The following is a 27,154-nucleotide window of genomic DNA, read 5'->3' as shown; positions in this document are numbered from 1 at the left end:
CGCCTAAAAAAAAAAAAAAAAAAAAAAAAAAAATTCGACCGGAAGTTGATGAAAAGGGCACGATGGTCTCTTCTCGCGAGACTTGTGAGCGACCATCTTGTTTTTGCCCCTGACGGAGTCTCCTGTAGCGGTCACTGGGGCACGAAGACTGTTGTGTGGACGCTACCTGACAATGCTGTCCCGGGTGGTACTTTCTGCCGCCACCGCAGCAGGTGAGAGGTACAGACCCTGGTCCGGGCTAGCAGAGTGATTGCAAACCAGCGCGTCTAGGGTTACTTGGAGCGGGTGGGAGGAAAGGGGGTGAAAGGCGCGGCGAGATTTGGGCCTGAGTGGAGAGTTGATTAGTGCCGCTCAGAAGGAGAGTGTGGGGTCTCGGGGGATAGGAATGGGGGACGCATGGCCTTAGTGACTGGGCTCCGCGGGGACCGAGGAAGGGGCAAACCAGATTTCACCGTGACCTTGCTAACCTGTGCCTTGTGTATTTCTAGCTCCCTCTCTGAAGAACGCAGCCCTCCTCGGCCCAGGGTAAGTGTAAGGGGTGTAATACTCCCTTTTGTCCTTGCTTTATCACCTATTTCACTTCTGGATAATCTGCTCTTAGCTTTAGGCCGCTAATTACCTTTCTTTAGGTTATTTTGGAACGCTTCAAGTCTCATTCAAACATGTGTGCTCCTGTTACTGCCTGGAACACCGTTGTGTCACCTAATGTGTTCTAACTAAACTAAAAACTGGTTTTGGTGTCCCCTAAGCCCCGCCCCTCTCCCTTGTGACCTTCAGCTAGGCACAGCTGTGGCATCCCTAGTCGGGGTTACTAGATTGCATACCCTAGGACAAGTTTTGTTAAATAAAACAATGAAGCATATTGTTTTTAATCTGTCTCCCAGATTCCAACTTTTACTGTCAGGTCAGAGAAATTATTCGTCGTTTCAGTAAATATTGATCTTGCCACCCACATAACCGAACATAAAAAAATGAGTAAGGTTAAGTACCTGCCTTCGTGGACCTCACGCACAGTCTACCAGAGGAGGCAGCTATAAAGTAGTAGTTTACAGTGAAGATTCCAAAGCTGAAAGAGGGTACACCGGGCTCCTCCACTTACAAGTGGGACCTTACTGTGGGACCTTAATTCCCCCTTCTGCAAAATAGAATAGTACATTATGGATTGTGAAGATTAAGGGAATTAATTCCTGGGAACCCTAAAAACAGTGCTTGGTACATAGTATGTGCTTAGTAAATATTAGAAGGTGTTACTCATATTTCATAAAACATGTCAGTTTTCTTTGGGATTTCTCTTTTTACTTCCAGACTTAGTCCTAAATCTTGCAAAATTTGATAACGACCCTGTAGCTTGAAAAAGTGGCTTTGGTTTATCTGTAATTTTTGTATAAGCAATAAAGTGAGGCTATAATTGTCTGCTTCCAACTTCTCAGAGAAGAAAGATTCCATATAGACAAGTAAATGATTGTAATATATGTAATAAATACATATACAAAATGCAAGGAACATCTTTGATTTCTCTTTCACATTTCATGTCTAATACCTCAGTAAGGCTCTTTCTCCAGATGATATCCAGACTCTGACCACTTCTTTCACTACCACTACTACTGGAGTGTGAACCACCATCACGTTTCACCTAGGCTATTGCAGTTGTCTCCTAACTAGTCTCCTTGAATCTATATTCTTGTCCCATTACAGGCCATCCTCACACTAGCCACAGGGATTATGTCAGTCCCCCCACCCTTCCCCTGCAAAACCCTCTAGAGCTGCCCATCCCACTTGAAATAAAATCCAAACTTACGATAACACAGAAAGTTCAACATGAGTTGACCCCATCCTACCTCTTGATTTTACCTTCTTACATTCTCTTTTAAGCTCATTCTCTAGCCTTACTGGCCTTCTTGCTATTCCTCTGAAAACTGCCAAGCTTATTGTTGCCTCAGGACCTTTGTACTTGCTCTTCTCTCTTTTCCCCAGGTCATTGGCTCAAATGTCATCTGATCTACCAAAAAAGCCTTTCCCCCACTCCATTGCTCCTTAGCCCCTTCCTTCACCTATTTTTCTTCATGGAACTTAAACTGTCTGAAATTGTGTATGGACCTGTACACTCACACTTCCCAAACCCCCACTAGAATGTCAGAGGCTGGGACTTGTCTGCTTATTGTTATACTCTCGGTGCCTAATATAAGTAGAAAGTTAGTAAATGTTTTGTTGAGTGAGTAATTGTCAACCCAAGATCGGAAGGCCTTTATAAAGGATATACTCAAGATGTTCTGAAGGCTGGTTCGTCTTGGCAGTCATTAAGTGAAAGGTATACCAGGCAGAAGGAGCAGCATGAGGTGTTTTGTTTTGTTTTGTTTTGTTTTGTGGTATTTGAAAGCTGTAAGTAGTTTCATATGGCTGGAGAGTAGGAGGATGAAGGAAGATGAGGATATAAAATTTGACAGGTGCTGAATCACGTATGCTGTATTAAGTAGTTTGTTTTCTGTGGGCAGGAGAGAGCCTGTTGAAGAGTTTTAAAGTCAAATTTGCATTTTAAAAACTTTCAAAGCAGCAGGGAGCGCGCTAGTTTCAAGGGGTATTTGAGGAGAAGCCAAGAGAACAGATTTTGGGTTACTTACTTGTTTAGGCAGGAGTAGATGAGGGCTTGAACTGAAACAGCCAGTTAGGGAGAGGATTTGTGTTCCCCTAAAGCGAGTTCTTTAGTGCTATGATTTAAGTCAGTGGTTCTGAGGGGCAGTTTTGCCCTCCAAGGGACTTGTGGCAACATCTGGAGACATTTTCGGTTGTCACCACTGGGTAGGAGGGGGGATGCTACTGGCATCTGGTGTACAAAGGCCACAGGGATACTCCTAATTAAGTGCACAGAACAGCCTTCCACAACAAAGAGTTGTCAATAGTTGAACATGTCAATAGTGCTGAGGTTTAGAAACCCTGATTAAAATGAAAGAATCTGGAGCATGATTCTCAGATTTCAAAAGTTGGTGAGGTAACTCAATACATTGGGAAGCAGAAATAATATTCAAAAGACAAGCAGTGAACAATAGTCAATGAAATAATGTAAACTCTTACATTGCAAGGAGATAAGAGAGAGGGGAGGTGAGGGACAAAAACATACTTAGAATTTGAAGGGGATTTAGCTCGACAGCAGATATGAAAAGGCTAGAGGATTTTATTTCATCAGAATCCTACGTACCAGTATGCTGTAACTGCTACAGATGCAATCTTAGGCTGCTTTAAAGACAAGAATAGTTCGCAAATCCATGATAATAGTACAGTGGTTCAAGCCCAATAATGGCAATAGCAAGTTCTCAATATGTATTGATATTTGTAGGATGAATGAATTAGTCAAGCTATATTTCAGTTCAGTATTATGTTCAGTTCTGTATACTTCATTTTTGTAAACCAGTTTGCTCTTGTGGACAGTCAGGATTGTGAAGGAACTGAGATGTTTAACCCAGATACATGAGTGTTATCTTACATAGAAAAATAATATTAGAACCAATGGATAGAGGTTTCAAGGATGTATGTAGCAGTTCAATTCAAAGGATGAACATAGTTAGAGCTATCCAACACTGAAAAAGCATGTTTCACTTAGTGGTTATTTAGCACCCCAATACAGAGAATATTCAAAAAGGTCAAAGTTCTCGCCATCAGGGAGCTCACAACACAGTGGACATGTAATAGCTAACCACTTACATAAAACTTTACCATATGCCAAACACCATTTTATATACTTTACATTTATTAACTCAGTTAATCCTCACAGCAACCCTCTAAGGTCATATTCTTTGTTGCTACTTTACTTTAGAGAAATCAGAGACTACAAAAGCATAAATTAAAATTTGAACCCAGATAGTCTGGCTGCAGAGTCTATGTTCTTACAAAATTCATTGCTAGTAATAGACGTATAAAGTGCTAGACAGATGACCCATGAGACTTAACAGAAGGGATTCTAGTATTGGGTAGAAGGTTACATACAGCTTTAAGTAAGTTGTTTCCCCTTATCACACAGCGAATTATGGGACCCTAACCTTCCTGTTCTTGGTCTGTTCTGTTCCCATTAAGACAGTGGGAAACAGCCTCAGTCCTCATCCCTATTTGTTCTTTTCTACAGTTGTTCATACATTGTGTTCTCTTTAAAGAATAGGCTTTAAATTTGTGTAATTCCTACCTGTAGGGTATTGCAGGCAACAAGGATCTTTCACAAAGGGCAGCCAGGTCTTGCCCCTGTACCACCTCTTCCTGAATATGGAGGAAAAGTTCGTTTTGGGCTGATCCCTGAGGAATTTTTCCAGTTCCTTTATCCTAAAACTGGTGTAACAGGTGAGCATTTGCCCAATGTTTGATAGTATGTTTAGATGGTATGGTTTATGTTAATCTAGCGTTTTAGTGGCCTCTTAACCTCTTTCACATGTACCAGAAAAATCAAGTCAGCTGTTTTTAAAGTAAAGTGTGGAAGTGATTCAATATAAGAATTGATTTGGTTGCTTTAACTTGTCTTTGAAATAAATTTGGGATTTTAACTTGATTTTATAACATTGTCTCCATTTCTTGTTACACCAAATTTATTGACTGCCTGCTCTATGCTAGGTACTGTTCTAGGCATACAGTGGTGAACTAAAGTGCCTGCCATCATGAAACATACATTCTTTTGTAGGATAGACAGTAAGGAAAGGAGTAACTGGGGAATTCCCTGGCGGTCCAGTGGGTAGGACTCGGTGCTTTCACTGCAGGGGCCCGGCTTCCATCCCTGGTCAAGGAACTAAGATCCTGCAAGCCGCACAGAGCGGCCAAAAAAAAACAAAATTGAGTGTATAATACACTTTCAGGTAATGATAGAAAGAGCTATGGATTAAAATAAAGCCAGGTAAGGCACTAGAGACTGTGTTGTATGTATAATTATGAAAAAAAGAGCTGGACCATATTTATCAGGGTTTTTTTTCCTTTTAAAAGGCATAGGGACTTCCCTGGTGGCGCAGTGGTTAAGAATCGGCCTGCCAATGCAGGGGACACAGGTTCGAGCCCTGGTCCGGGAAGATCCCACACGCCACAGAGCAACTAAGCCCATGCGCCACTACTACTGAGCCTGCGAGCCACAACTACTGAAGCCCCTGCACCTAGAGTCCCTGCTCCGCAACAAGAGAAGCCACCGCAGTGAGAAGCCTGCGTGCCGCAACTAGAGAAAGCCCGCGCACAGCAACGAAGACCCAACACAGCCAAATAAATAAATAAATAAATTTATTTATTTAAAATAAATAAAAAGGCATAAACTGTACTGAAGCCTTACTTTTTTTTTTTTTTTTGTGGTACGCGGGCCTCTCACTGTTGTGGCCTCTCCCGTTGCGGAGCACAGGCTCTGGATGCGCAGGCTCAGCCGCCATGGCTCACGGGCCCAGCCGCTCCACGGCATGTGGGATCTTCCCGGATCGGGGCACGAACCCGTGTCCCCTGCATCAGCAGGCGGACTCTCAACCACTGCGCCACCAGGGAAGCCCCATTAGCCTTACATTTTTATAATAGGATATGCTTTCACTTTATTTAATCCGTACAACAGTTCTATGAAGACTTTTTTAAAAAATAAATTTATTTATTTATTTTTGGCTGCGTTGGGTCTTCGTTACTGCGTGCAGGCTTTCTCTAGTTGTGGCGAGCGGGGGCTACTCAATGTTGCGGTGCGCCCGCTTCTCACTGCGGCGGCTTCTCGTTGCGGAGCACGGGCTCAGTGGTTGTGGCTTGCGGGCTCTACAGCGCAAGCCCAGTAGTTGTGGCACACGGGCTTAGTTGTTCTGTGGCATGTGGGATCTTCCTAGACCACGGCTCGAACCAGTGTCCCCTGCATTGGCAGGTGGATTCTCAACCACTGTGCCACCAGGGAAACCCTATGAAGACATTTTTATTACCCAGAACTAGAAAACAAAGAATTTGCTGAGATTTATTCTGTCTTTAGTGACTGAGTTGGACTTAAACACAGGTTCTACAGTTAAGTTTAGTGTTCTTTGTACTGTGTGCACTGCCTCTCTTGCTGTACCCAAATATTGCTATGACCATGAAACATTGAAAACCAAAGTTGTTTCTTTTTTTTAATCTATCCAGGGAGTGGCCTAAGGTAGCATTTCTGTAACTAAAATTGCAAGAAACATTAATTTCCTCAGACCTCTATAGCTGATAAAAATGCTACATATGATAGGCCTTTCTTTTTTTTTTGCTGTACGCGGGCCTCTCACTGTTGTGGCCTGTCCTGTTGCAGAGCGCAGGCTCAGCGGCCATGGCTCACGGGCCCAGCCGCTCCGCGGCGTGTGGTATCTTCCCGGACCGGGGCACGAACCCGTGTCCCCTAGCATTGGCAGGCAGACTCTCAACCACTGCGCCATCAGGGAAGCCCTGATAGACCTTTCTTATAAATTCACATTTAAAATTTATACATTGAAGGCAAATTTTTAAAAAAATGAACTGGTGAAACTCTGTATGGGAAACCGGGTAAAATATATTTGAGAATGTAACCCTTTTATTCTACTAGTACATCCTAACATCCTTTGGTACCTGTATTGCTCAAAAACATTGTAAACTGCTTCCCCAAAGACCTGCTTTGACCTTACCTAGCATCTAATGAGGCATAGAGGAAAGTCCTAAAGAAATGTACCTTATGGTTTGTGTCCTTTCAGAATTAATGGCCTGGTTAAAGAAAAAGATGGCTATATTTAAAGCATTATAATAAGATGCTACAGGAATTGAGAATCCTGTTATTTAGTTCTTTTACATACATGCTGCTTCATAGTTGTATCTGTTTTGTTTGCTTATTTCCAGTGTCAGGTTCCTATTCAGTAAATAGGCAAGAGTGGATAAATTTTATTCTGACTGATGTCCGCACTCAATAAATAGTATGTTTTGCTGCACAAATTACTTCTGGAAGTAACCTGACATCTTTATAAAATACTTCCTGTTTGTTGAGCAATTGTACCAGATACTTAATATACATTATTTCTCAATTTCATCAACCCTATGAAGAAGGGACTATTCCCATATTACAGTTAAGGAAACTAAGCTCAGAGATCATCTATATTGCTCAGTGTTTTATAAGTTGCAGAGTCAGATTTCCATGGGTCCAGATCCTTGTTCTTGCAACCCTACCATACTGGTTCTCATCTAGTGTTCCGTCTTTGAATCTGATTATTTAAAATCATTATTAACTTTGCCTTCAACTACTTAAATGCGGAAGTATCTCTGTCTTCCCCTTTTAGACATAGCATATCCATCATAAAATAACTTTTTCTTCTTTTAGGACCCTACGTGCTCGGAACTGGGCTTATCTTATATTTACTCTCCAAAGAAATATATGTGATAACTGCAGAGACCTTCTCTGCCATTTCAACAATAGGGGTGCTTATCTATGTAATTAAAAAATATGGTGCCTCTATTGGGGAATTTGCTGATAAACTCAATGAGGTAAGAACCATAAACCTTATTTCCCATTTTAGACCGTAGTAGTCGTGTCAAAGCCATCAAGTGATGTTTTTGGTACGAATGATAGGGGCAGAGCATATAGAAATGAATCTAATTATAATGATTTCAATTATAAGTGTTAATGTTATTACTAACTTGAGATCAAGTTTTAAAAATCTACCAAACTTTCTCCAGCTTTTCCATAGTTTTGTTCATTCAACAAGATACTGCATAGCTATTTGGGGCAACTCTTTTTAAGGATTTGTATAGTTCTCCCTATGTGTGGGTGTTTTCACAAATGAGGGGTATGACTTCGATGAAGCATAAAATGAAACTTTTATTACCCTTGGTACTTTCACTGATCTTTGTTGTAAATATCATAATTGCAGGAAAAAATTGCCCAACTGGAAGAAGTGAAACAGGCTTCCATCAAACAAATCCAAGATGCAATTGATCTGGAGAAGTCACAGCAGGCACTGGTTCAAAAGCGCCATTACCTTTTTGATGTCCAGAGGGTAGGTTTCAGAACTTTCTAAGGCAAGTGAAGTTACTCATTTGTGTGCATTTAACACAAAAAATTAGAATCTTATGAGGAATAGTTGGATAGGTTGAGCATATTTTGTTTAGAAAAGAGAATATTTGGGGGTCTAAATAGCAGTTACAGCTATTAACTATTCAGTGGACCTATCAAGTAGAAAAATAACTAGAATTATTACTCTAAAACTAGAAAGAGTAAAAAGTATAAAAGGACACATTTTGAATCCACACAGAGGGAAAATAATTCATTAAGTTATAGCAGATTAAAAAATGGCATTCACTGTAAAATACAGTAGGTGAAATACATGCTGTGCATTTCATACGTGCTCGCTATAAGAAAGTCTTACTTAACATACTTGCTCTAAGAAAATCTGATACCTTACATTCCAAATTCACAAAGCAGATTCAGATGGCAGGAGAGCTTTTTACCATGATCAAAGCATAATTAGATTCTAAAATATTTAGTTTCTAAAACAACTTTAGGAACGTGTTCAAGCATTTTGTTGTTATTTACTTTGAGCCCAGTACTTTATGCCTGGTATTTAAAGTGAGATGAGCTTATATTGAAATTTTATGTATAGAAACACCTATGAAATGAAAAATGAGGTGCTAAGGTAAAATAAGTATCTGAAATATTAAGGGTCTGGGCCAGTATTTCCTAGTGTAGTCTCGGTACCACGTGCATCAGTCATCTTTTTTTGTGGTACACGGGCCTCTCACTGTTGTGGCCTCTCCCGTTTCGGAGCACAGGCTCCGGACGCGCAGGCTCAGCGGCCATGGCTCACGGGCCCAGCCGCTCCGCGGCATGTGGGATCCTCCCGGATTGGGGCACGAACCCGTGTCCCCTGCATCGGCAGGCAGACTCTCAACCACTGCGCCACCAGGGAAGCCCCATCTTTGATGCAAATTTTTGGACCCATTCCAAGACCTGTGAGATTAGAACCTCTGTTAGGAGCTATCCAAAAGTCTGTATTTTTTTAAATAGGATCCTGAGAGATTCTTAAGCACGTAAATGTTTGAAATCCTCAGAAATTTTTAACATATCTTTCCGTGCAGATTTAGGTTACAATCTAAATGCTTCCTGCCTCATAGAAACTATGTATGCACAAACAAAATGTGGCTTTTGAAGATGTAGCTTTTTTATAAGATTCAAATGATAGTCATTAACATTTTTATTTATTCATGAAATATTTAATAGGTATATTTTATGTGTGAACACTGGTCAAGACAAGGTGCTGGGAATACAGCAGAGAGCAAAACAAAGTCTGCCTTCCTGGGGTCTCTCTCCTAGCCAGGGGTTGAGAGAAGGACAGGAGAAAAATAATTAAGCAGATGTGAATGTCAACTGGTATGAAGTACATGTAGAACAATGAACTTATGTTAAAGGAAAAGAGATTCTAGAAGGAGGGAGTTACTGTTTTTATTGGGCAGGCTAGAAAGGCTTCTAATGTGATATTTGAACAGAGACCTGTCGAAGTGATGGTTCAGGCTGTGTGGATTTCTGAGGAAATAGTATTCCAGGCAGAGGGAAGAACAATTGCAAGGGCCCTAATCCTGGAAGCTTGCTTGGTATAGACAAAGAAAAGTAAGGAAGCCACTGTAGCTGAAGTGAAATGGGTGAGGAGGAAGGTAAAAGGAAGCAAGGCAGAGAGTGGCCAAGCGCTAGATCATGTAAAGTCTTATAGGCTTCTGTGAGAACTTTGACTTGTACTCAGAATGAGAGAGAAAGTCATTGAATCTTTTAGGCAGAGGAGTGATACGATCTCCCTCGTGTTTTGAAGGGCGACTCTGATTGCCTTGTTGAAAGTAGCCTTCAATCTTGTATGCATTGGTTCGAAATGCCAGTGAGTTAGCCAAATAGAGTTGTTAGGTAGACCATGAGATATGTGAGTCTGGAATCACTGGGGAGAATTCCAGACTGGAGATGAGGGAATCGTGAGCTTACAAGAGGCACAGCTGTAAGACTGGAACATGAAGGAAAATAACTGGAGGAAACAAGGATTATTTTAATTTGTAGTTGCCCTACTTATGGTCAAGTAGTAAGGGTCTAAGAGTTTGGCATAGGATTTAGCAACATGGAGGTTGGTGACCTTGGTAAGGGCTATTTGAGTAAGTTGAAGGACAAAAAAATGGAAGAAAAGAAATTGGAGTCTGAGTATAGATCACTGTCAAAATTGTGAAGGAGTTTTACTATATTGGTGGGCAAAGAAATTAGTAGCTCAGAAGGTAGGATGTAGTAATCAAGAGAGATTTTTTAAAAGATGGAAAGTGTAACTACATGTTAGCATCTGATAGAAGTTAGTAGAGAGAGAAAAATTGATGCAAGAAAGGGGTGGGAGTAGGGAGGAATTTGCTGTAGCAATGTCCTTCAGTAGGCCAGAGAGTTTAGAATACACGGGTGGAAGGGTTGGCTTCAAGAGCAGAGACAGTTCAGCCATCGTTAAAGAAAGGAAGGCAAAGTATGTGAGTATGGGTCCAGGTAGATTGGTTTATATGGTGGTAGAAGTTTGTGAAGTTCTTTGTTTCCTTTTTCTCAGTGAAATAGGAAGGTAGGTCATTTGTTGAAAAGGAAAGTAGTCAAGGAGGTATACTAGAGATTTCAGGAGAAAGAAGAACAGGAGAGTGAATGGACTAAAAAAAAAAAAATGTACCTAGAAGTATTAAGGGCCTACTTGAGATTAATATCTCAAGCCTTTATATAAAACAGGCAGACCTATAAGGATTCTCATTACAGACTAGAAGACAACAATATACCTGTCACCATTACTAATTCAATGTTATTCTGGCAGTAGTAGCTGATATTAGAGAAGAGAAAGAAATAAGGGGTATAAAAATTAGAAAACATAAAGTTATCCTTACTTATAGATTACCTGATTATATATATATATAATATATAAGCAAATTATATATAAGCAAATTCAGTAAGGTATCTGGGTACAAAATTAATATCTAATAAAATCAGTAGCCTTCTGTATACAAATATCAGTCAGTTAGAAAATATGCGAGAAAAAGGTAAGCCATTTAGGAAGAGATACCTAGGAGTAAACTTAACTAGAAATGTACAGTCTTTTTACTTTGAAAAACGTGAAATGCTTGTGAGGTATAAGGTTCTAAGAACCTAGACTCAATAATACAAGGATATCAAATTCTCCCTACTTTAATCTCTAAATTTTATACATTCCTAGAAGGAAACTACTAATAGACTGCGGGTAGGGGGTGTTGGGACTTGAACAAATTGATTATTACTAGAAAAAGTAAAAAATGTTCAGGAGTATTCTGAAAAAGAGAAGTAATGAACAGTCCTACTAAATATTAAAGCTCAAAATTGTAAAGGAAATTTAAATAAATAGCTTGGCACACTGCATGAATAGAAAGTCAGATTGGCACAGCACTTGAGAGAGAGGGTCTAGAGATAGACCTAAATGCATAGGGTAGTTTAGATCGGTGGTATTTTCATCCTAGAGGGGAAAGACAGACAGGTATCTTTGTAGATGCAGAGTTGTTTTCCTACTTTTTGCCTTATACCAAAACAAATTTAAGATGAATTAAAGATCTTTAAGAAATGAAACCATAAAAGTAGAAAAAGAGAACATGAAAAACAATACCCTTGGAATGGCAAAGCCTTTCTAATAAAGACAACAAAATGCAGAAACTTGTGTGGTGACGTATGTTAACTAGACCCATTGTGGTGATCATTTCACAATATATACAAATACCGAATCATTGTGTTTGTATACCTGAAATTAATGTAATATTGTATGTCAGTTATACTTCAATTTTTAAAAATCCAGGAACTATAAGAGGAAAAATTAAGTTGATCTCATTAAAAATTTAAGTTTTACATGTAGAAGTTACCATAAAGTTAAGAGACAAACTAGGAAGAATACATGCATTCCATGTGACACAAAAGGGTAGTTACCTTAGGATAGACCAACATCCCAGTAGAAAACTAGATGTAGGACATGAACAATTTATAAAGATGTAAGTAAATGTAAATGGCTTCTAAATATGTAAATTTTCTCCTTAGATAATGATAATTAAAATTGTTATTTTTTTCTGCTTATCAGAATAGTCAAGAGTAAAATGTTTTATAAACACCATTGGTCAGGGTTTAGAGTAACAAGCATTTGTGTTGCTGGTGAGAGTATGAAGCAGTACAACTTTTCTGTGGAATTGGACAGTGTTAATCACGAGTTAAAATGGATCTTTAAGAGCCTCGGCTTTGTAGCCTGACTCCTTGTAGTCAAGTCTTGGCTTCACAGTTCCTTTACTCTATAACCTTGGACAACTTCCTTAGCTCTGACTCAGTTTCTTCCTCACTGTAAAATGAATATAATAATAGTAACTATCCCATGGTGTGATTTTAAGATTTAACTGAATTGACACACAGTGTTTAGAACATAGTAGGTACTCAACAGTTATTAGCTATTATTTGACCCAGCAAGTATTCACACATAAGTGCAAAGACACATACAATATACACAGCAGCATTATTTGTTAAAGAATTGGAAGCAACCTTATCTATTAATAGAGCTTAAATAAATTATGGATTATGAGACACCCAAATAGTAGAATCCAATGTAACTTTTAAAATTAAGGTGGGTCTTTGTGTCATAATCAGTAAAAGTGATGTCCGTGTGTGTACATATACCTATGTTTTGTTTACTGAATATTTCTGGGAGAGAATACAAGAACTAGAGGAAGATGGTAGCCTATGGAGGGGCTGCAGGTGACTTATTTTTTACTGCATGTACTTTTAAATATATTTTTACTCTATGCTGTTAGAATTTTTCTACCACATGCATGTGTTACCTATTCATATTAAACAAATGGATTTTGCGTAAAATACAGGTAATGATGGGTATTCTAATGGGCAGAATCCTCAGAAGGGAAGTGATCCTTTAACTGTGCAAACAGTTTTCGTCGCTTCTTAACTTTGCTTCAGAATAACATTGCCATGGCCTTGGAAGTTGCTTACCGGGAACGGCTGCATAGAGTATACAAGGAGGTGAAGAATCGCCTGGACTATCACATCTCTGTGCAGAATATGATGCGTCAAAAGGAACAAGAGCACATGATAAACTGGGTGGAGAAGAACGTGGTACAGAGCATCTCTCTGCAGCAGGTACATGATGTTTTGAAGCTTCTGGAGTTGTATTGGTATCTCTGACAGGATAAAAATAGCTGGAAAGGAGTCTTTAGCCTAGAGACATTGGGGTGGTCCTGGTTCACTTTTCTGGTTAGTGGTAACCTAGAAGATGCTGTACAACTACCTTGGTAGGTTGCCTCCCTCCTCAAACTTTGGCTTCCAAAGGGTCTCTCACCTCATGGATCAAAGAGAGTGGAAAGATGGTTGAGAACACTCGATGAACAGACATATGTTCAAGTTCTGACATTTGGGAAATATTAAGCAACATATTTCATTTCTCTGTAAAACAGGCTGGACAAGTCTGCTTCTGAGCCTCTTCCATTTTCTGAATAATTCCATGATATCCATTCCATGCCATTTCCTCTTCCCAGCCACTTAATTCATTGGTCTTGAACAGAAATGTTTTCTATTTTTTACCTAAATGTGATTTCCTTTTTAAATTTTATGTTCTTTATTTACTTTTGACTTTATTTCTTCTTTCCTAGATTTATAGTATACTTAGGCATTTCTGATCATTTTCTGCATAACCACGCAGGACTAGAAAAACAGGGTCTGTCAACATCTAATGCCTTGGGTTTTTTAAAATAAACTGTCTTACATAAAAGTGATATATTTATTTAAGAAACTTGAAAAGACAAAAGTATACAAAAGAGACTAAAAGTTATTTTTATTCTTTCTTAACATTTCTCTATTACTAATGTTTGTTAGGTTGGTCTTTTTCAAGCAGCTGTTAGCTGTAAAACCTAACATCAGTGGCACATGGTTACAGGAGTGTCTAGCTTCAACCTCTAAACAGGTTTCACTCATGAAAGCTATGAGCCAGGGGACTTTAAATTGCCTGCATTTGCTGAAAATAAATTTTACATCTCCCCCATGTTAAATAATTAAATAATTTTTTGTAGTCTATCATATTAAGCCATCCATCTTGAGATTCCGAGGAACTTCTTATAGGAGGTATCCTTTAGAATTACAGTGTTTATACCCTTCCATGATTTGAAAAGTTCTAACCAGCTTTCTCTTTCCTTATCACAGGAGAAGGAGACAATTGCCAAGTGCATTGCAGATCTAAAGCTGCTCGCAAAGAAGGCTCAAGCACAGCCAGCTCTGTAAATGCATCTGTCCCAATTGAGACAGCTAGAAACAGTTGACCGACTAAATGGAAACTAGTCTATGTGACAGAATCTTTCTGTATTGCTCTCTACTGAAGTTAGTTTCCCTTTCCTAAAAATGAAAACTTTGAATTTCATATAATGAGAGAATTAAAACAATCTATTGGCCAGTAAGATGTTTCTCTCATCCTTCTTGGTGTGCATTTTGAGTTGTTTCATGATCACTTTTGAATAAGCAGTTTGCTTTGAATAAAGTTTGGTACCTGACTAAAAATTGTCAAGTTAGAGTTTAAATTTGAATTAATTCAACCATCTTACAATAAAGTGATGGTTGAAACAAAGTTTTCAAGATGCATAATTTTCTGAAATGTTATTTCAACATTTATTATATGGGTAAAAATTAAAGATGTCATTGAGCTGATAATATTGTTTATAAAACTATTAGTGATAAGCTATTTCTTGCTGACAGGTTATGGGAAATTTAAAACTTTTCAGTATTCTTAAAATAACTAAAGGAAATCTTGTATATCAAATTATATCATTGACTTTATTTTCATTTTAGTAGTATGTCAACAGAAAATATTATGGACTCAATGTGTCATAAAATCACTCTGAAGAATCCAGCAGATAATTAGAAAATTCTGCCCTTCCTTGGTCTGTCTATATTTAATTCTCCCATACTTGTATAAGGATTTACTTGTAAACAAATGGATAACTTACGTAATAGGAAATATTTGAAAATACGTACCATATGGATAATTGCCATTTTCATTGACTTCCTAAGGTTTTAATTATATAACAATCATTTAAGTCAGGATTGATTGATTGATTGATGGCTAATGTATTCATCTTATGTAGAAATCAGACTATCATTATTAAGATGTTACTTAAAGGAGATTTTGATAGGGTCACCAGAGGTGTTCCAAATTATTCATTAAACAAAGAACTGCTGTGCTAAGCACAATCCTGCACTGGTCATACAGAGATAAAAAGTTCCTACCTCAGGGAGTTAAATATCTACTGGAAAGGCAGTAAGAATATGTGATACAGTACAGATTTTAGGTGTTTTGAGAGTGTAATGACAGCACCATTTTAGGTAGTGTCAATAACCTCATCAGTTTCCTTGTACATAACTGTATCAGTCAGCATTCAGTTAGAGAAGCAGAGCTACTAGGATATATGTTTATAGGTAAGGGATTTGACTTTATGCTGTCGTGGGAGCTGGTTAAGCAATCTCTGTAAGCTCTTAATCTTTGTTTCTGATGAAGGAGTTTGACGTGCATGGAGCAGGCATTTAAGAAGGGAAGGTGGATGTGAAATGGGAGCGGGTAGGAACAAGCGGAAATCACAAGCATGGACTGAAACCCTTGTCAGTTTTTATTACCTCAGGTCTTCATGGTATGATTGTCCTGCAAAACGCTAGGCCTTTCCTCACACACCTGGTCCAAAGGTTAAAGCTGAAGGGTGACCCAGGGAAGGGTTGGGAAGTTATAGGCCCAGCTACAATTGGTGAGTCAACAGATTAGCACCAGTATGTATAAGCCACAAAGTTGCTTCTTTGCATTCGCAAAGGCAGCTAGGCTAGGCATGAGGCTGTCAAAGTCCTCTGGCCAGTCATTTCAGAATGAGAACAGTTTCATCTGGGTCTCCTCATAAGGCTATCAGATCCAAGCAGAGACTGACAGTGTGCCCCACAGTCCCCAGAACCAGGGAGCCGGATGAATGACATCCTGTACTCACAGCAACACTTACAACATGTTATGGATAGCCAACAGTGCTCTGCCACCTGGACGTTACTGCTGCAGCCAGCTGTAGAGCATGTGCTGCTCCTTTTGGACAAGGATGTGCTGGAGGAGTTTGTTTACCTGTGCCCAAGGAGCATGGCATCACAACCCAAAGTGAAGCCAGTCAGGAATGAGAAGGCGGTAATAAGCTGAGCAGGTTTCCTAGAGGCGAAACTCCAGACTACAGCCCCAAACCTCTACCTTCAGAATACCAGAAATTCATTTCTATGTGGTGGATGTGGTTTGGTATGTACAAATTGGCTGCATGGTAATTGGTTGTGCAGTCTCAGAGTATCACAGTTATTTTTTAAATGTATGGTATGAAAAAGTTCAATTGATGGGAAGTCTTTTTGTATTAGCAAAAGAAATGGATTACATTTGGCAATGATAAAAGGGAAATGTTGGATTCTTTACTTTTGTCATAAATTTTGTAATGACCGTAAAAATAATTTCTAATCCATGATAACTAATAGGAATCTGAAGATCATTCCACCAAGTGGTCAATTACCTAATTCACTGGTTATTATTAGCATCATTCGTGGTGGAATAACCAGATATCTTTCCTGATCTGCTGAAATACGAAGTAGACAGTATCACCTGTGATGTAATCTAGCCAGATGTATTTAACCTGAATCTCTCAGGACTTAAGATGTAAATTCCAGGTTCCAGGAAATGCAGGAGATAGAGGGACATTATAAATGACACCAGCAGAAGTAATTAAATTAGGGCTATGCTTCCATTTATTGGGTCATAGTGTTTTTCATTAAAATTTTTAATATTCTCTGTTAAGGTCCTGTACCTTTTTTTGTAAGATCTATTCTAAAGACTTTCTATTCTTTATTAAGATTATAGAACGTACCTGGCTTAAAAGTAAATATTCTGTTTGTTGGAGTAAGAAAATTAAGATTCAGATTCCTGCAACTTTGTTGCTGAGGTTAAATGCAATTAAGATGCAAAATGCTATAACATTTGCTTCCAGTAATGGTAGACTAGGTAATTCAGACCAACTCTCCTACTGAAGAAATTTTTCGCATCTGGGTGAAATATAAAACATATCTTAAAAATATTAAAGCACCGGATGGCCCTAGAGATTGTCATACTGAGTGAAGTAAGTCAGACAAAGACAAGTATCATATGATATTGCTTATATGTGGAATCTAAAAAAATGGTACAAATGAACCTATTTACAAAACAAATAGAGTCACAGATGCAGAAAACAAACATGGTTACCCAGGGGGAAGGGGGGGGGATAAATTGGGAGGTTGGGATTGACATACACACACTACTATATATAAAATAGATAACTAATAAGAACCTACTATATAGCATGGGGAACTCTACTCGATACTTTGTAATGGCCTGTATGAGAAAAGAACCTAAAAAGAGTCACTATATGTATATGTATAACTGATTCACTGCTGTACACCTGAAGCTAAAAACACTGTAAATCAACTATACTCCAATAAAAATTAAAAAAAATATATCTGCCTAACCCAGAAGTTTTGTAATTTTAGCTCCTACAGGTAAGGATATATTACATAATTTGTAGATGGTGTGAAATAAAGAGTTTAAGCCTTTTTTGTTTTTCATATGAATTCCCAATTGTTTCAGCACAGTCTACTAAAAAGATTATCTCCCCCCCCAAAAAAATAGAATAAAATAAAATAGATAACTAATAAGAACATACTGTATAGTACAGGGAACTCTACTCACTTCTCCATAATGACCTGTATGGGAATAGAATCTAAAAACGTGGATATATGTATATGTATAACTGATTCACTTTGCTGTACAGCAGAAACAACATTGTGAATCATCTATACTCCAATAAAAATTTAAAAATGGTAAAGCACCAAGAGATCATGAGAAATCATCAGATCAAGAGCTGAGAGAGTGGAAATTCAGACAGGTGAGGTTAGCCCTCAGGACCGTTTTTGTCCTGGGAGCATTTGCCCATCTGAAAGAGATGGCTAAGACACTTAGTCATGTTTTTGGTCGCTTCACAGGGCTAGAGGAACAAAAGATGGAGTCCAGGACCCATCAAGAATAGAGACCCTAGTAAACCACCACTGCCTACCACCACCACTACCATACACACAGCTGCACTCTAGGAATAAAGATGAAGACAGAAACAACCAGCCCTTGGGAGTTCCCTGGTGGCCTAGAGGTTAGGACTCCGGGCTTTCACTGCTGTGGCCTGGGTTCAACCCCTGGTCCGGGAACTGAGATCCTGCAAGCTGCGGGGCACGGCCATAAATAAATAAATAAGTAAATAAATAAATAAATAACCAGTCCTTAATGAACAGTGTCCTGCTGTGAACAGATGACCCAGTAAAAACTCAAGCCCCGAACTTGGATTAAGGTGATCCCAGATTGCTGGTGCCCCCAGGTGGCTGGCAAAAGCAATAAAAGAAAGCTTGTTCGGAGGAAGATAACATGATTCTAGACTTGCACTCGGATCACTACATTACGTTGTGTTAAGACTCCATCTTAGCAGGCTGGAGAGAGGCTCTCCTGCTGGCCTTGAAGAATCAAACTGCCAGGTTGTGAACTGCCTGTGGACAGGACCACATGGCAGGGAACTGCAGGCAGCTTCTAGGACCTGAAGACAGACTCTAGCTGACAGCCAGGGCCCTCAGTTACACAGCTGAAAGAAAATTTATTTGTCCAGCAAATAGGGGAAGTGGATTTTCCCCCAGTCAAGCCTCTGATGAAACCAAGGCCCCAGCTAATACCTGAACTGCAGCCCGGTGAGACCCTGAAACAGAGAACCCTATTAAGCTGTGTCCCAGCCTCTAACCCACAGAAACTGTGAGAAAAGAAATGAGTACTGTTTTAACCATCTACGCTTGTGATAATTTATTATACTGCAATAGAAAACTGATACAGCAAGGATCCCTACCTTTCCATGCAGCATGATTTTTCCTGATTCACCCACTGTGGGTTTCCTTTCATGGGGTCCGATCCAATTTCCCGCTTTGGTGCAGGCTTTAGACTTGGTTTCCTGACCTCATACAAGGCCTTCAGACCCAATCTTCAGGTCACCAAAAATTGGTGGCTATTCCCAGAGCAAACCTTAGCTTCAGGTCTCACTCAACTCTCTCTTTCTGATCTTTGAGGATTTCCAAAATCTAGTTCAGCCATGCATTTTTTTTTATAAATTTATTTTATTTTATTCATTTTTATTTTTGGCTGTGTTGGGTCTTCGTTGCTGTGCACGGGCTTTCTATAGTTGCAGTGAGCAGGGGATACTCTTCGTTGCAGTGTGCGGTCTTTTCATTGTGGTGGCTTCTCGTTGCGGACCGCAGCCTCTAGGCGCATGGGCTTCAGTAGTTGTGGCACTCAGGCTCAGTAGTTGTGGCACACAGGCTTAGTTGCTCCATGGCATGTGGGATCTTCCTGGACCAGGGATCGAACCCGTGTCCCTTGCGTTGGCAGGCGGATTCTTAACCACTGCGCCACCAGGGAAGTCCCCAGCCATGCATTTTTAAATTATGGTGTTTCAAATGTTTTATCCAGCATTTGTTGGTGTTCTTTATCGAGAGGATCTCTTTAAAAGATCTAATCTGCTGTAGGTCTAGGGATTTCCATTCACTCTTTAACCCACTGAAGTCTGACTCCCCACCACTACTACACCCCAAGCTGCTTTAGCAAAAGAGATCAGGATCTCTTCATTTCCAAATTCAATCAACTCTTTCCAGTCCTCATCTTACTCAGCCTCTCTCTCAGCAGCACCTGGCACTGTTGGCCACAGCTTTTCCTTCCTTCCTTTCCTCCCTGGCTTCTAGGAGCATATGTATGCTATTACTGCTGTCACGGTTTCCTTGCAATTTCCTTAGCTGACTCCGCTTTTTCTGCCTCCCTGTTAAATAGTGGTATTCCTCAGAGTTCTAGGAATGTTTTATTCTCATTCTACAAACTGTACCTGGATGATCTTATCCATCCCCGTGGCTTCTATTGATACTATCATGTGTATGCTGATGGCTTCCTAATCTATACCTCACGTCATTATTAGGCAGGGTAGGTTAGGTTAAGTGAGGTAAGAATCTATCCCAAATCTCAGTAGTGTAACATGAAAAAGTTTATTTCTTGCTCACACAGAATCCACTGCAGGTCCAGGTGACCCTCCAGAGAAACTATCCTCCATACAGTGACTCAGTGATTCAGCTTTAGAGCTTGCAACCTCACCTTCTCATCACAAAATCTCCATAATCACCCTGAAGGGGAAGGGGTCAGAGGAGGTCTTCCTTAAGCAATTAAATGCTTCAACTAAAAGGGAAATACATCACTTTCATTCATAGTCCATTAGCCAGAGCTTATCACATGGCACTACTAAACCACCAGTGGGGCTCGGAGGCCAGGAGGAGAGGAGCTCTGGTTAGGGGTGAGAACTAGTACTCCCTACCACACAAATCTATATCTCTTTCATGAGCCCCCAACCTGTGCATCCAACATCCCTCTCGACATCTCTACCTGAATGTTCCATAGGCACCCTAGACTCAATGTGTCCAAAAGTAAACTCATTATATATGCCCAATCCTACACCCCTCTTCTGTGTTCTCACCATCAGTTGGTGATCCAAGGCAGAAACCTGGGAGTTATCTTGAGCTCCTCTCTCCCCCTTACCTTCCTCTCACAACTGAAAAAAAAAGACTAGATTCATCACCTTTTTGCCCTACCTCCTCTTCCCCACAGCCTGTGCCTCTAATCAGATCATCCCTGTTTCTCACCTAGAACTCTGCCATACTAAAGGACTCCCTGCCCACTCTCTGTCCCACTGCCCCTCACCAGTCCCTCCTACACTCTGTTGCCCAAACCCAAATGTAATCATGTTACATCCTTCAGCACTGTCTCCATTGCCTCTAAGGTGAAGTTTGTTTAGGGTCCTCCACCATGTGAGCTTGTCCTTCCTCTACAGCATTTCTCTTTCCATTCCCCATCCCCACCCACCCTCATTCCCTGTAGCACCAGTGACGGTGAAATACTTGTATTTCCCTGAACATCACAAACATGACAAAGCATGTGTTTGCTCATGCTGTTTCTCTGCCTGGAATATGCTTCCTTCCTCTGTCTGCTTACAAAATGTGATTCATCTTTCAAGATGCAACTCAAACATCATTTTCTCTATGATGTTTTTCTTGACACCCACCCTCCCTCCTTTTTTTTTTTTTTTTTTTTTTTTTAGAGAGAAGGCTTTAATTTTTTTTTTTAAAGAAGATGTTGGGGGTAGGAGTTTATTAATTAATTAATTAATTTTTGCTGTGTTGGGTCTTCATTTCTGTGCGAGGGCTTTCTCTAGTTGTGGCAAGCGGGGGCCACTCTTCATCGCACTGCGCAGGCCTCTCACTCTCGCGGCCTCTCTTGCTGCGGAGCACAAGCTCCAGACGCGCAGGCTCAGTAGTTGTGGCTCATGGGCCTAATTGTTCCACGGCATGTGGGATCCTCCCAGACCAGGGCTCGAACCCATGTCCCCTGCATCGGCAGGCAGATTCTCAACCACTGCGCCACCAGGGAAGCTCCACCCTCCCTCCTTATTGTGCAACCTGAGCCCTTTCTCTTTGAGTCCCACTCCATCCTGTATGTCTGACACAGCATCTACAACATTTCATTACACTTACTTACTCCCAAACTTAACAGTATGTTTGGGTCATAGTAGGTGCTCAGTAAATATCTGATTAATTAATCCTCACTCTAAGTCTGGAACTACTGCTGTTTCCTTCTCTGGCTGCTCTTCCTCCTTCTGCCCTTTGGAGATATCTCTGATCATAGTCTTTGACTTTTTATCCTCCCTTGTTTTTTCTACCACGTTCCTAAACATCTCTCAAGTTCATTTACATTTCTTTGTCTCTCCACAGCTACCTACCACCCTAGTCCAAGTTATTATTATCCCTCAACTGGATCACTGTAATGATCTCTTAACCAGTCTTGTCATATCTATTCTGGCTCCCTTCCAATTTATTCTCACCCCCCCACCCCCAGTTTTCATGATTGTTTAGAAAGCAAGTCTGATCACATCACCCTTGTTTAAATACCTTCAGTGCAGATAAGCCCGCCTCTCTTGTCATAAAGACAAAAGCTCTCAGGGAACTGGCCCCCACCTGGTTCTTCAACTTCATCCCCATCATACTCCATACCCACCCCCAGCACCCCAGCATCACCTCACACACTTCCTTGCTCTTTCACGCTAGGCTTTTTTTCGGGGGGCACGGGGGGGCACTTCCTGCCCTCCTTTCTTGCACACAGCTTTTGAATTTCAATGTTCTCTTCCCTTTGATCATTACTACCACCACCAGCACCACCCACCACCATCTTGGCCTAGTGGAACTCCAGCTCACAAAAGATTTTGGCTTATTCTCTTCCAGGAAACTGTCCCTCGTTCCCTGTATCATAGGCATATATAGCCAGGGATCCTGCACAAAAGGCTGTTTTTTTGCCCACCACTATGTCCTCAGAACTTAGAACTCAGTACATGGCCCATAGTAAACGGTCTGTAAGCAATTTTGGAGTGAATGAACAAATGAATTCTCTTGGCCACTGAGATTCAAACACTTGGAGTAATCATGAACTCATTCTGCTATTTCATGCCCTGTATCCAGGTCCCAAGTCTTAGAACTTCTAATCTTATTATACCTGTGGAGGCCTCCCCATTCCTGATGCTCCCACCCTTGTTAAATACCTGAGATATTGCCATACTCCTCCAGCTTATTTCCTTGTCTCTTTCTTTACCCACAATTTATCTTATTTGATGTGATATGATCTTCCTTAAAGGCCATGTTTATCATATTATACCCCAATTCAAAAACCTTTAGTTGTTTGTCATTAATGCTTAAAATATATTTTTTGCTTGGATTTAAAGACCTCCACAATATGTCTCAAATCTATCTATGCAACTATTTTCTATGTCTCACCCTTTACCAAGGCCCCATTCTTGAACCATTCTGATATCCCAGAAATCCATCACTCAACGCCCAGCAACAAATCCTGGGCTTGGGCATTTCCTCACGCAGTCCCTTTCTTCTCCCCCATCCACCCTCCAGGTCTCCCTGCACACAGTCCTGCCTGATTCGGCCAGCTCTGCCAGCCCTTCCCTTCTTCCAGGCCTGCGTGTTGCTCTGCCCTCGGCCTGAAGCTGTCTTCCCCAGGAGATTCTTTGCCCGGCCAGCTCTTTCTCACCCTCTGGTTCTCAGGGTAAATATCGCTCCTTGGACAGGCCTTCCCTGGTCATCCATTTTATCTAAAGATGTTCTCCCATCATTTACTCTCCGGCATGGCACTTTGCTTCTTTCCTTCATGGCCCGTAACACATCCGTGATTTATCTGTTGTTTTCTTGTTTGTCGTTGCTCTTCTCAATTAGACGGTAGGCCCCATAAGGAGCTTTTCTGCCTTCTCTCTGAAATACCCACAGCACTTAGCCCACTGCATGGCCCATTGTGTTTATTTAATGAGCATATTTATTAATATTATTTTATCAATAAATGTTTACAAGGTAAAACATTCCCTTTGAAGAGATCTCCATAATCTTAAAACACTTAAAGTCTGTCCAGCCCGCACTTAACTCTTAACACCATTTGCTCTTTGTTTTTCTTTATCAAGAGAATTTCCCTGGCTAGAATAAATGGGACTATGACATGCTTGATGACAATGATAATGTCACACCACTGTGACCCCTACTATATCTGGCGTGGTGGTCACGTATTCAATAAATATTTAATTAGAAATAAACTTATCTCCCTGTGTTCTGGCATTCATGTGTCAAAAGATATAAAAGCAGCTCTCTGCTTATGGAATTAAAAAAATACAGTGTTGGCCACAAAGAGGAAGTCTGCCCTGGGGTTTAGACAAGATCTTTGGGACACACAGCTTGATGCAGCAGGGGCAGTGGCAGTGGCAGTGGCAGTAATCACTATTTCATCATTCTGAAAAATAAGGGTGGTAACAGAAGCAGCAGGTGAAAAGTTCAGTCTTAGACAATGACATCTTAGGACCAGACTTTTTCTTAAAAGGTAAACGTGTTTACCCCATGCTTTTAATCTAGACAAAATAATCACCAAAAGAAAATACTACCTAATTTATAGTGGTTTCTGTAACTTTTTTCTTTTTAACTTTATTTGATGGGGGAAGGGTTGTATTTGAATGGCTGAATTTAACTGGTAGATTTTATGGCAGTCAGTAAGGTTCACCAATGCCGGACAAAATGTGAAAAAGTATACATATATAGCACTGTTTCTATTTTAATTTATACTTCTATCAAATGTTTGGAATGTTATTTTCAAAGGGAATGTGTTTCCTGCTTTATTTGGCCTGGATCTGTAAGTAACTATTTCCCTGTGGCATCATGTGATGGTTTTGTCTTTCAGGGTGGGGGACCAAGCTTTTGTTTCAGATGGCTGTGCTAACATTTCTTTGGGATGATTGTAAATTCAGAGCCACTCATGGGAAGGTTAAGATTTTATGGAAACCTATGATCCTCCCCTCTTCCACCTCCCCAGTGATATGGTCTAGTAAAAGTTCATAGGATATGTTTATACTATGTTTAGTGCAAACATGTATTTCAATATTTTAAAAATACTATATAAATATTTTACAGTGCTCTACAAAGAACACCGTGGACTTTTAAATTAGAAAAGGAGCAAAAACTGCTAGAAAAATTGTTGCCACTGTTGATTCTGCCATGGATGGCGGACTTTCTATTCTCATGGCTCAGAATTCTCACCAAATTTCCCTGTTGGCACCTTTCTTGTTATCTTAGATTACACGCTCTTAAAAAGTTTGTTTGATTGTAAGGCATTTGATAACGTTGCTGTTGCTGTTTTAACTGGTACATGACAATGAGGTGTCCTTCTCCCAATCCTCTCTATGTCCAAGGACTTAGAAACTGATTCACTTTGGAGAGCTGAACAATTAAACACAAATGATTGATGACATTTATTGTCTAACTAAATTACCTTAAAATACAGTAGATAGAGCAGAGCCAAAAATTCTTATCATGGGTTTGCCTAAGTATAAAGTAAAATTGTGGGCTCCTAAAATTTTTTGTTATTTGATTTTGTTTAAATAAAAGTGGGAATAATTTTTATCAACAAACAGGAAACTGGAAAAGCAAGCTATAGTACATAGTTATAACAGAAAGACCTATCACAACTAAAAGGTCTAAAGAACTTTTCAGTAAGATGGGAAAATGTTTATGGTAAAAATCATAGTAAAAAAACAAAACAAAACAAGGAGATATGAAAAAGTATCTCAACTAGCTTTTAAAAAATTCATGAAGTACAACACAAAGGAAATACACTAAAATATTAACAATAAGTAGTGGAAGTTTGAGTGATTTTATTTTTCTGCTTTTAGGTACTTAATACTTTTTAGTATAAATAAATGAGGGAAATACAGAAAGCTTAACATAATAGAACTATAGCTTAGATAAGGGCATTTTCACACTCAAAAATATACTGTGTGAACAAAATAGAAGTGTCTGATGCAGCCTAGAGGAAGGACCTTCAAGAACAAGTTAGTCGGTTTATCCAGCACTGCCAGGGAAGAGTGAAACAAATGCATCAGACCTAGATGGCACTCAATGTTAAACTCAGCCATTCTGCTTCTATCATACTTCAGTTCGATGTTTATCAAGCAAAATTATGGTTTTACTTAGCTTTCTCATACATTTTGATAGAATGCACTGGTTATACCAACTTGTTTCTTATGTTATTCTAGTTCATACATCAGCCTCCTGTGAGTTGGTTGGTGTGAGTCAGTTCTGGAGCAATCAGTCAATTTTTGGTGCCCTGATATGATCAAATTTATGAACCTACAAAGCTGAGGACTGCCTGCTGAGCTACAGTACTCACACTGTAAAGTATGTGACCACTGATCTCACTAGAACACCCACCCACCACTTGCCTCTCTCCCACATTAGGACTCTAATTTTAAGATCACAGTCTCAGAACTGGCTACTCTGCTGCGTCTCCTTTCCAAGCTTTCTAAGAGGTACCTTTTTTAATTCTCAGGAGAAAGCAACATGGGAAGTAATATTTCCAAACTTGAACCAAACAATAGTAAGTCCAGGACAGAACCCATTGCCTGCCTCACTGCTGAGTTAAAAGGGACAGGAATCACTGGAAACTGCTGAAGGGCTGTAATGAGACAACATTTCTGAAGTTGGAAAAATCAGATTTTAACATCATGCAGGGTCTAATGCCAAGAAGAGTGAAAAGGAGAGCAAGGAAGAATTATCTGATCCTCCAAATTTGAGTAAAGGGTATCTCTGTGCTCAATACTAGACCATCTGGGTAGTTTACGAGACTCTGGCTCCCTTCCTTAACTCCTATTCTATTTGTGGCATAAGTATTAGGAAAGTTCACTAAGGCTGCCTTTGGCTAGCCACTGTTAATAGCTGCCCTGAAAAACAAATGAACAAAAAAAAGGCAGCAATTCCCAAGGTCAGATTCCCCAGGACTTTGGGAAATGCTAGTTCTGGGTTTCACTTTTGGTTCTTTACGCCCTGGCCTTGAAATTCTCTGCTTAAGTCCCAGGAAGCATTTGTCCCTAGGGTCTTATTAAAATCTTTAAGGGAGCACCCTGCAATGTTTTTATCAAAGGGACATATGGGGCTGCAGAAATACTAGGCTCTTCTTTCATTTGTGTAGCTGATTGTTGTTTAAGTTCCTGATCTAGTTTTCACGTTAAAGTACACAATGTTCTCTCCTTTTGAGGAGCTGTAGCCTTATCGTTAGTCTCCACTGGTTGCTTGGATAAGGTGGGGTATGTGGGTGCCCTTAAGCTGGAGAGAGACATGGCAGATGCACTAATGCCCTTCGTGTTCTCTCATAGACAAACAAAGCACCCATTCCATGGCAGCCCCGGCAGTGACCTCTGCACCCTGCTTCTCTGGCCACCCCGAGTAAGTAAGCATACTCCCACCCATTTTATCTCATACCGCATGGCATTTGATTTTGCGCTGAATGCTTTGCCTTATGGACTTGGGGAGGGAGGTCTGAGGAGAAAGGACCAGAAACAGAGGAGGAACTAAATCAGCTTTTTACCTTCAGAGTGTGTTTCTTAACCTGGGCTCCCCCAAGCCTCGAGAGATTCATGAATTCCCTAAGCTTATAGACAAAATTTGCTGTGTGCAGTCCTGTGA

The 27,154-nt window shown here is 40.1% G+C and overlaps 1 protein-coding gene across 1 annotated transcript; it reads left to right on the top strand.

Moving 5' to 3' along the window:
• Positions 1–77: 77 nt before the first annotated feature.
• Positions 78–17,500, top strand: ATP5PB (ATP synthase peripheral stalk-membrane subunit b). The gene is made up of 7 exons (XM_081220016.1): positions 78–212; positions 489–525; positions 4,178–4,323; positions 7,280–7,443; positions 7,830–7,955; positions 12,923–13,102; positions 14,159–17,500. The coding sequence occupies exons 1-7, from the start codon at positions 173–175 to the stop codon at positions 14,234–14,236; spliced, it is 771 nt and encodes a 256-aa protein (XP_081076142.1). The 5' UTR covers positions 78–172; the 3' UTR covers positions 14,237–17,500.
• Positions 17,501–27,154: the final 9,654 nt, after the last annotated feature.

Source organism: Mesoplodon bidens (assembly GCF_964165515.1).
Source record: "Mesoplodon bidens genome assembly, chromosome: 2".
Classification (NCBI taxonomy): Eukaryota; Metazoa; Chordata; class Mammalia; order Artiodactyla; family Ziphiidae; genus Mesoplodon; species Mesoplodon bidens.
The sequence above is the reverse complement of the archived record's forward strand: the minus strand, read 5'-3'. Positions and strand labels throughout refer to the sequence as shown.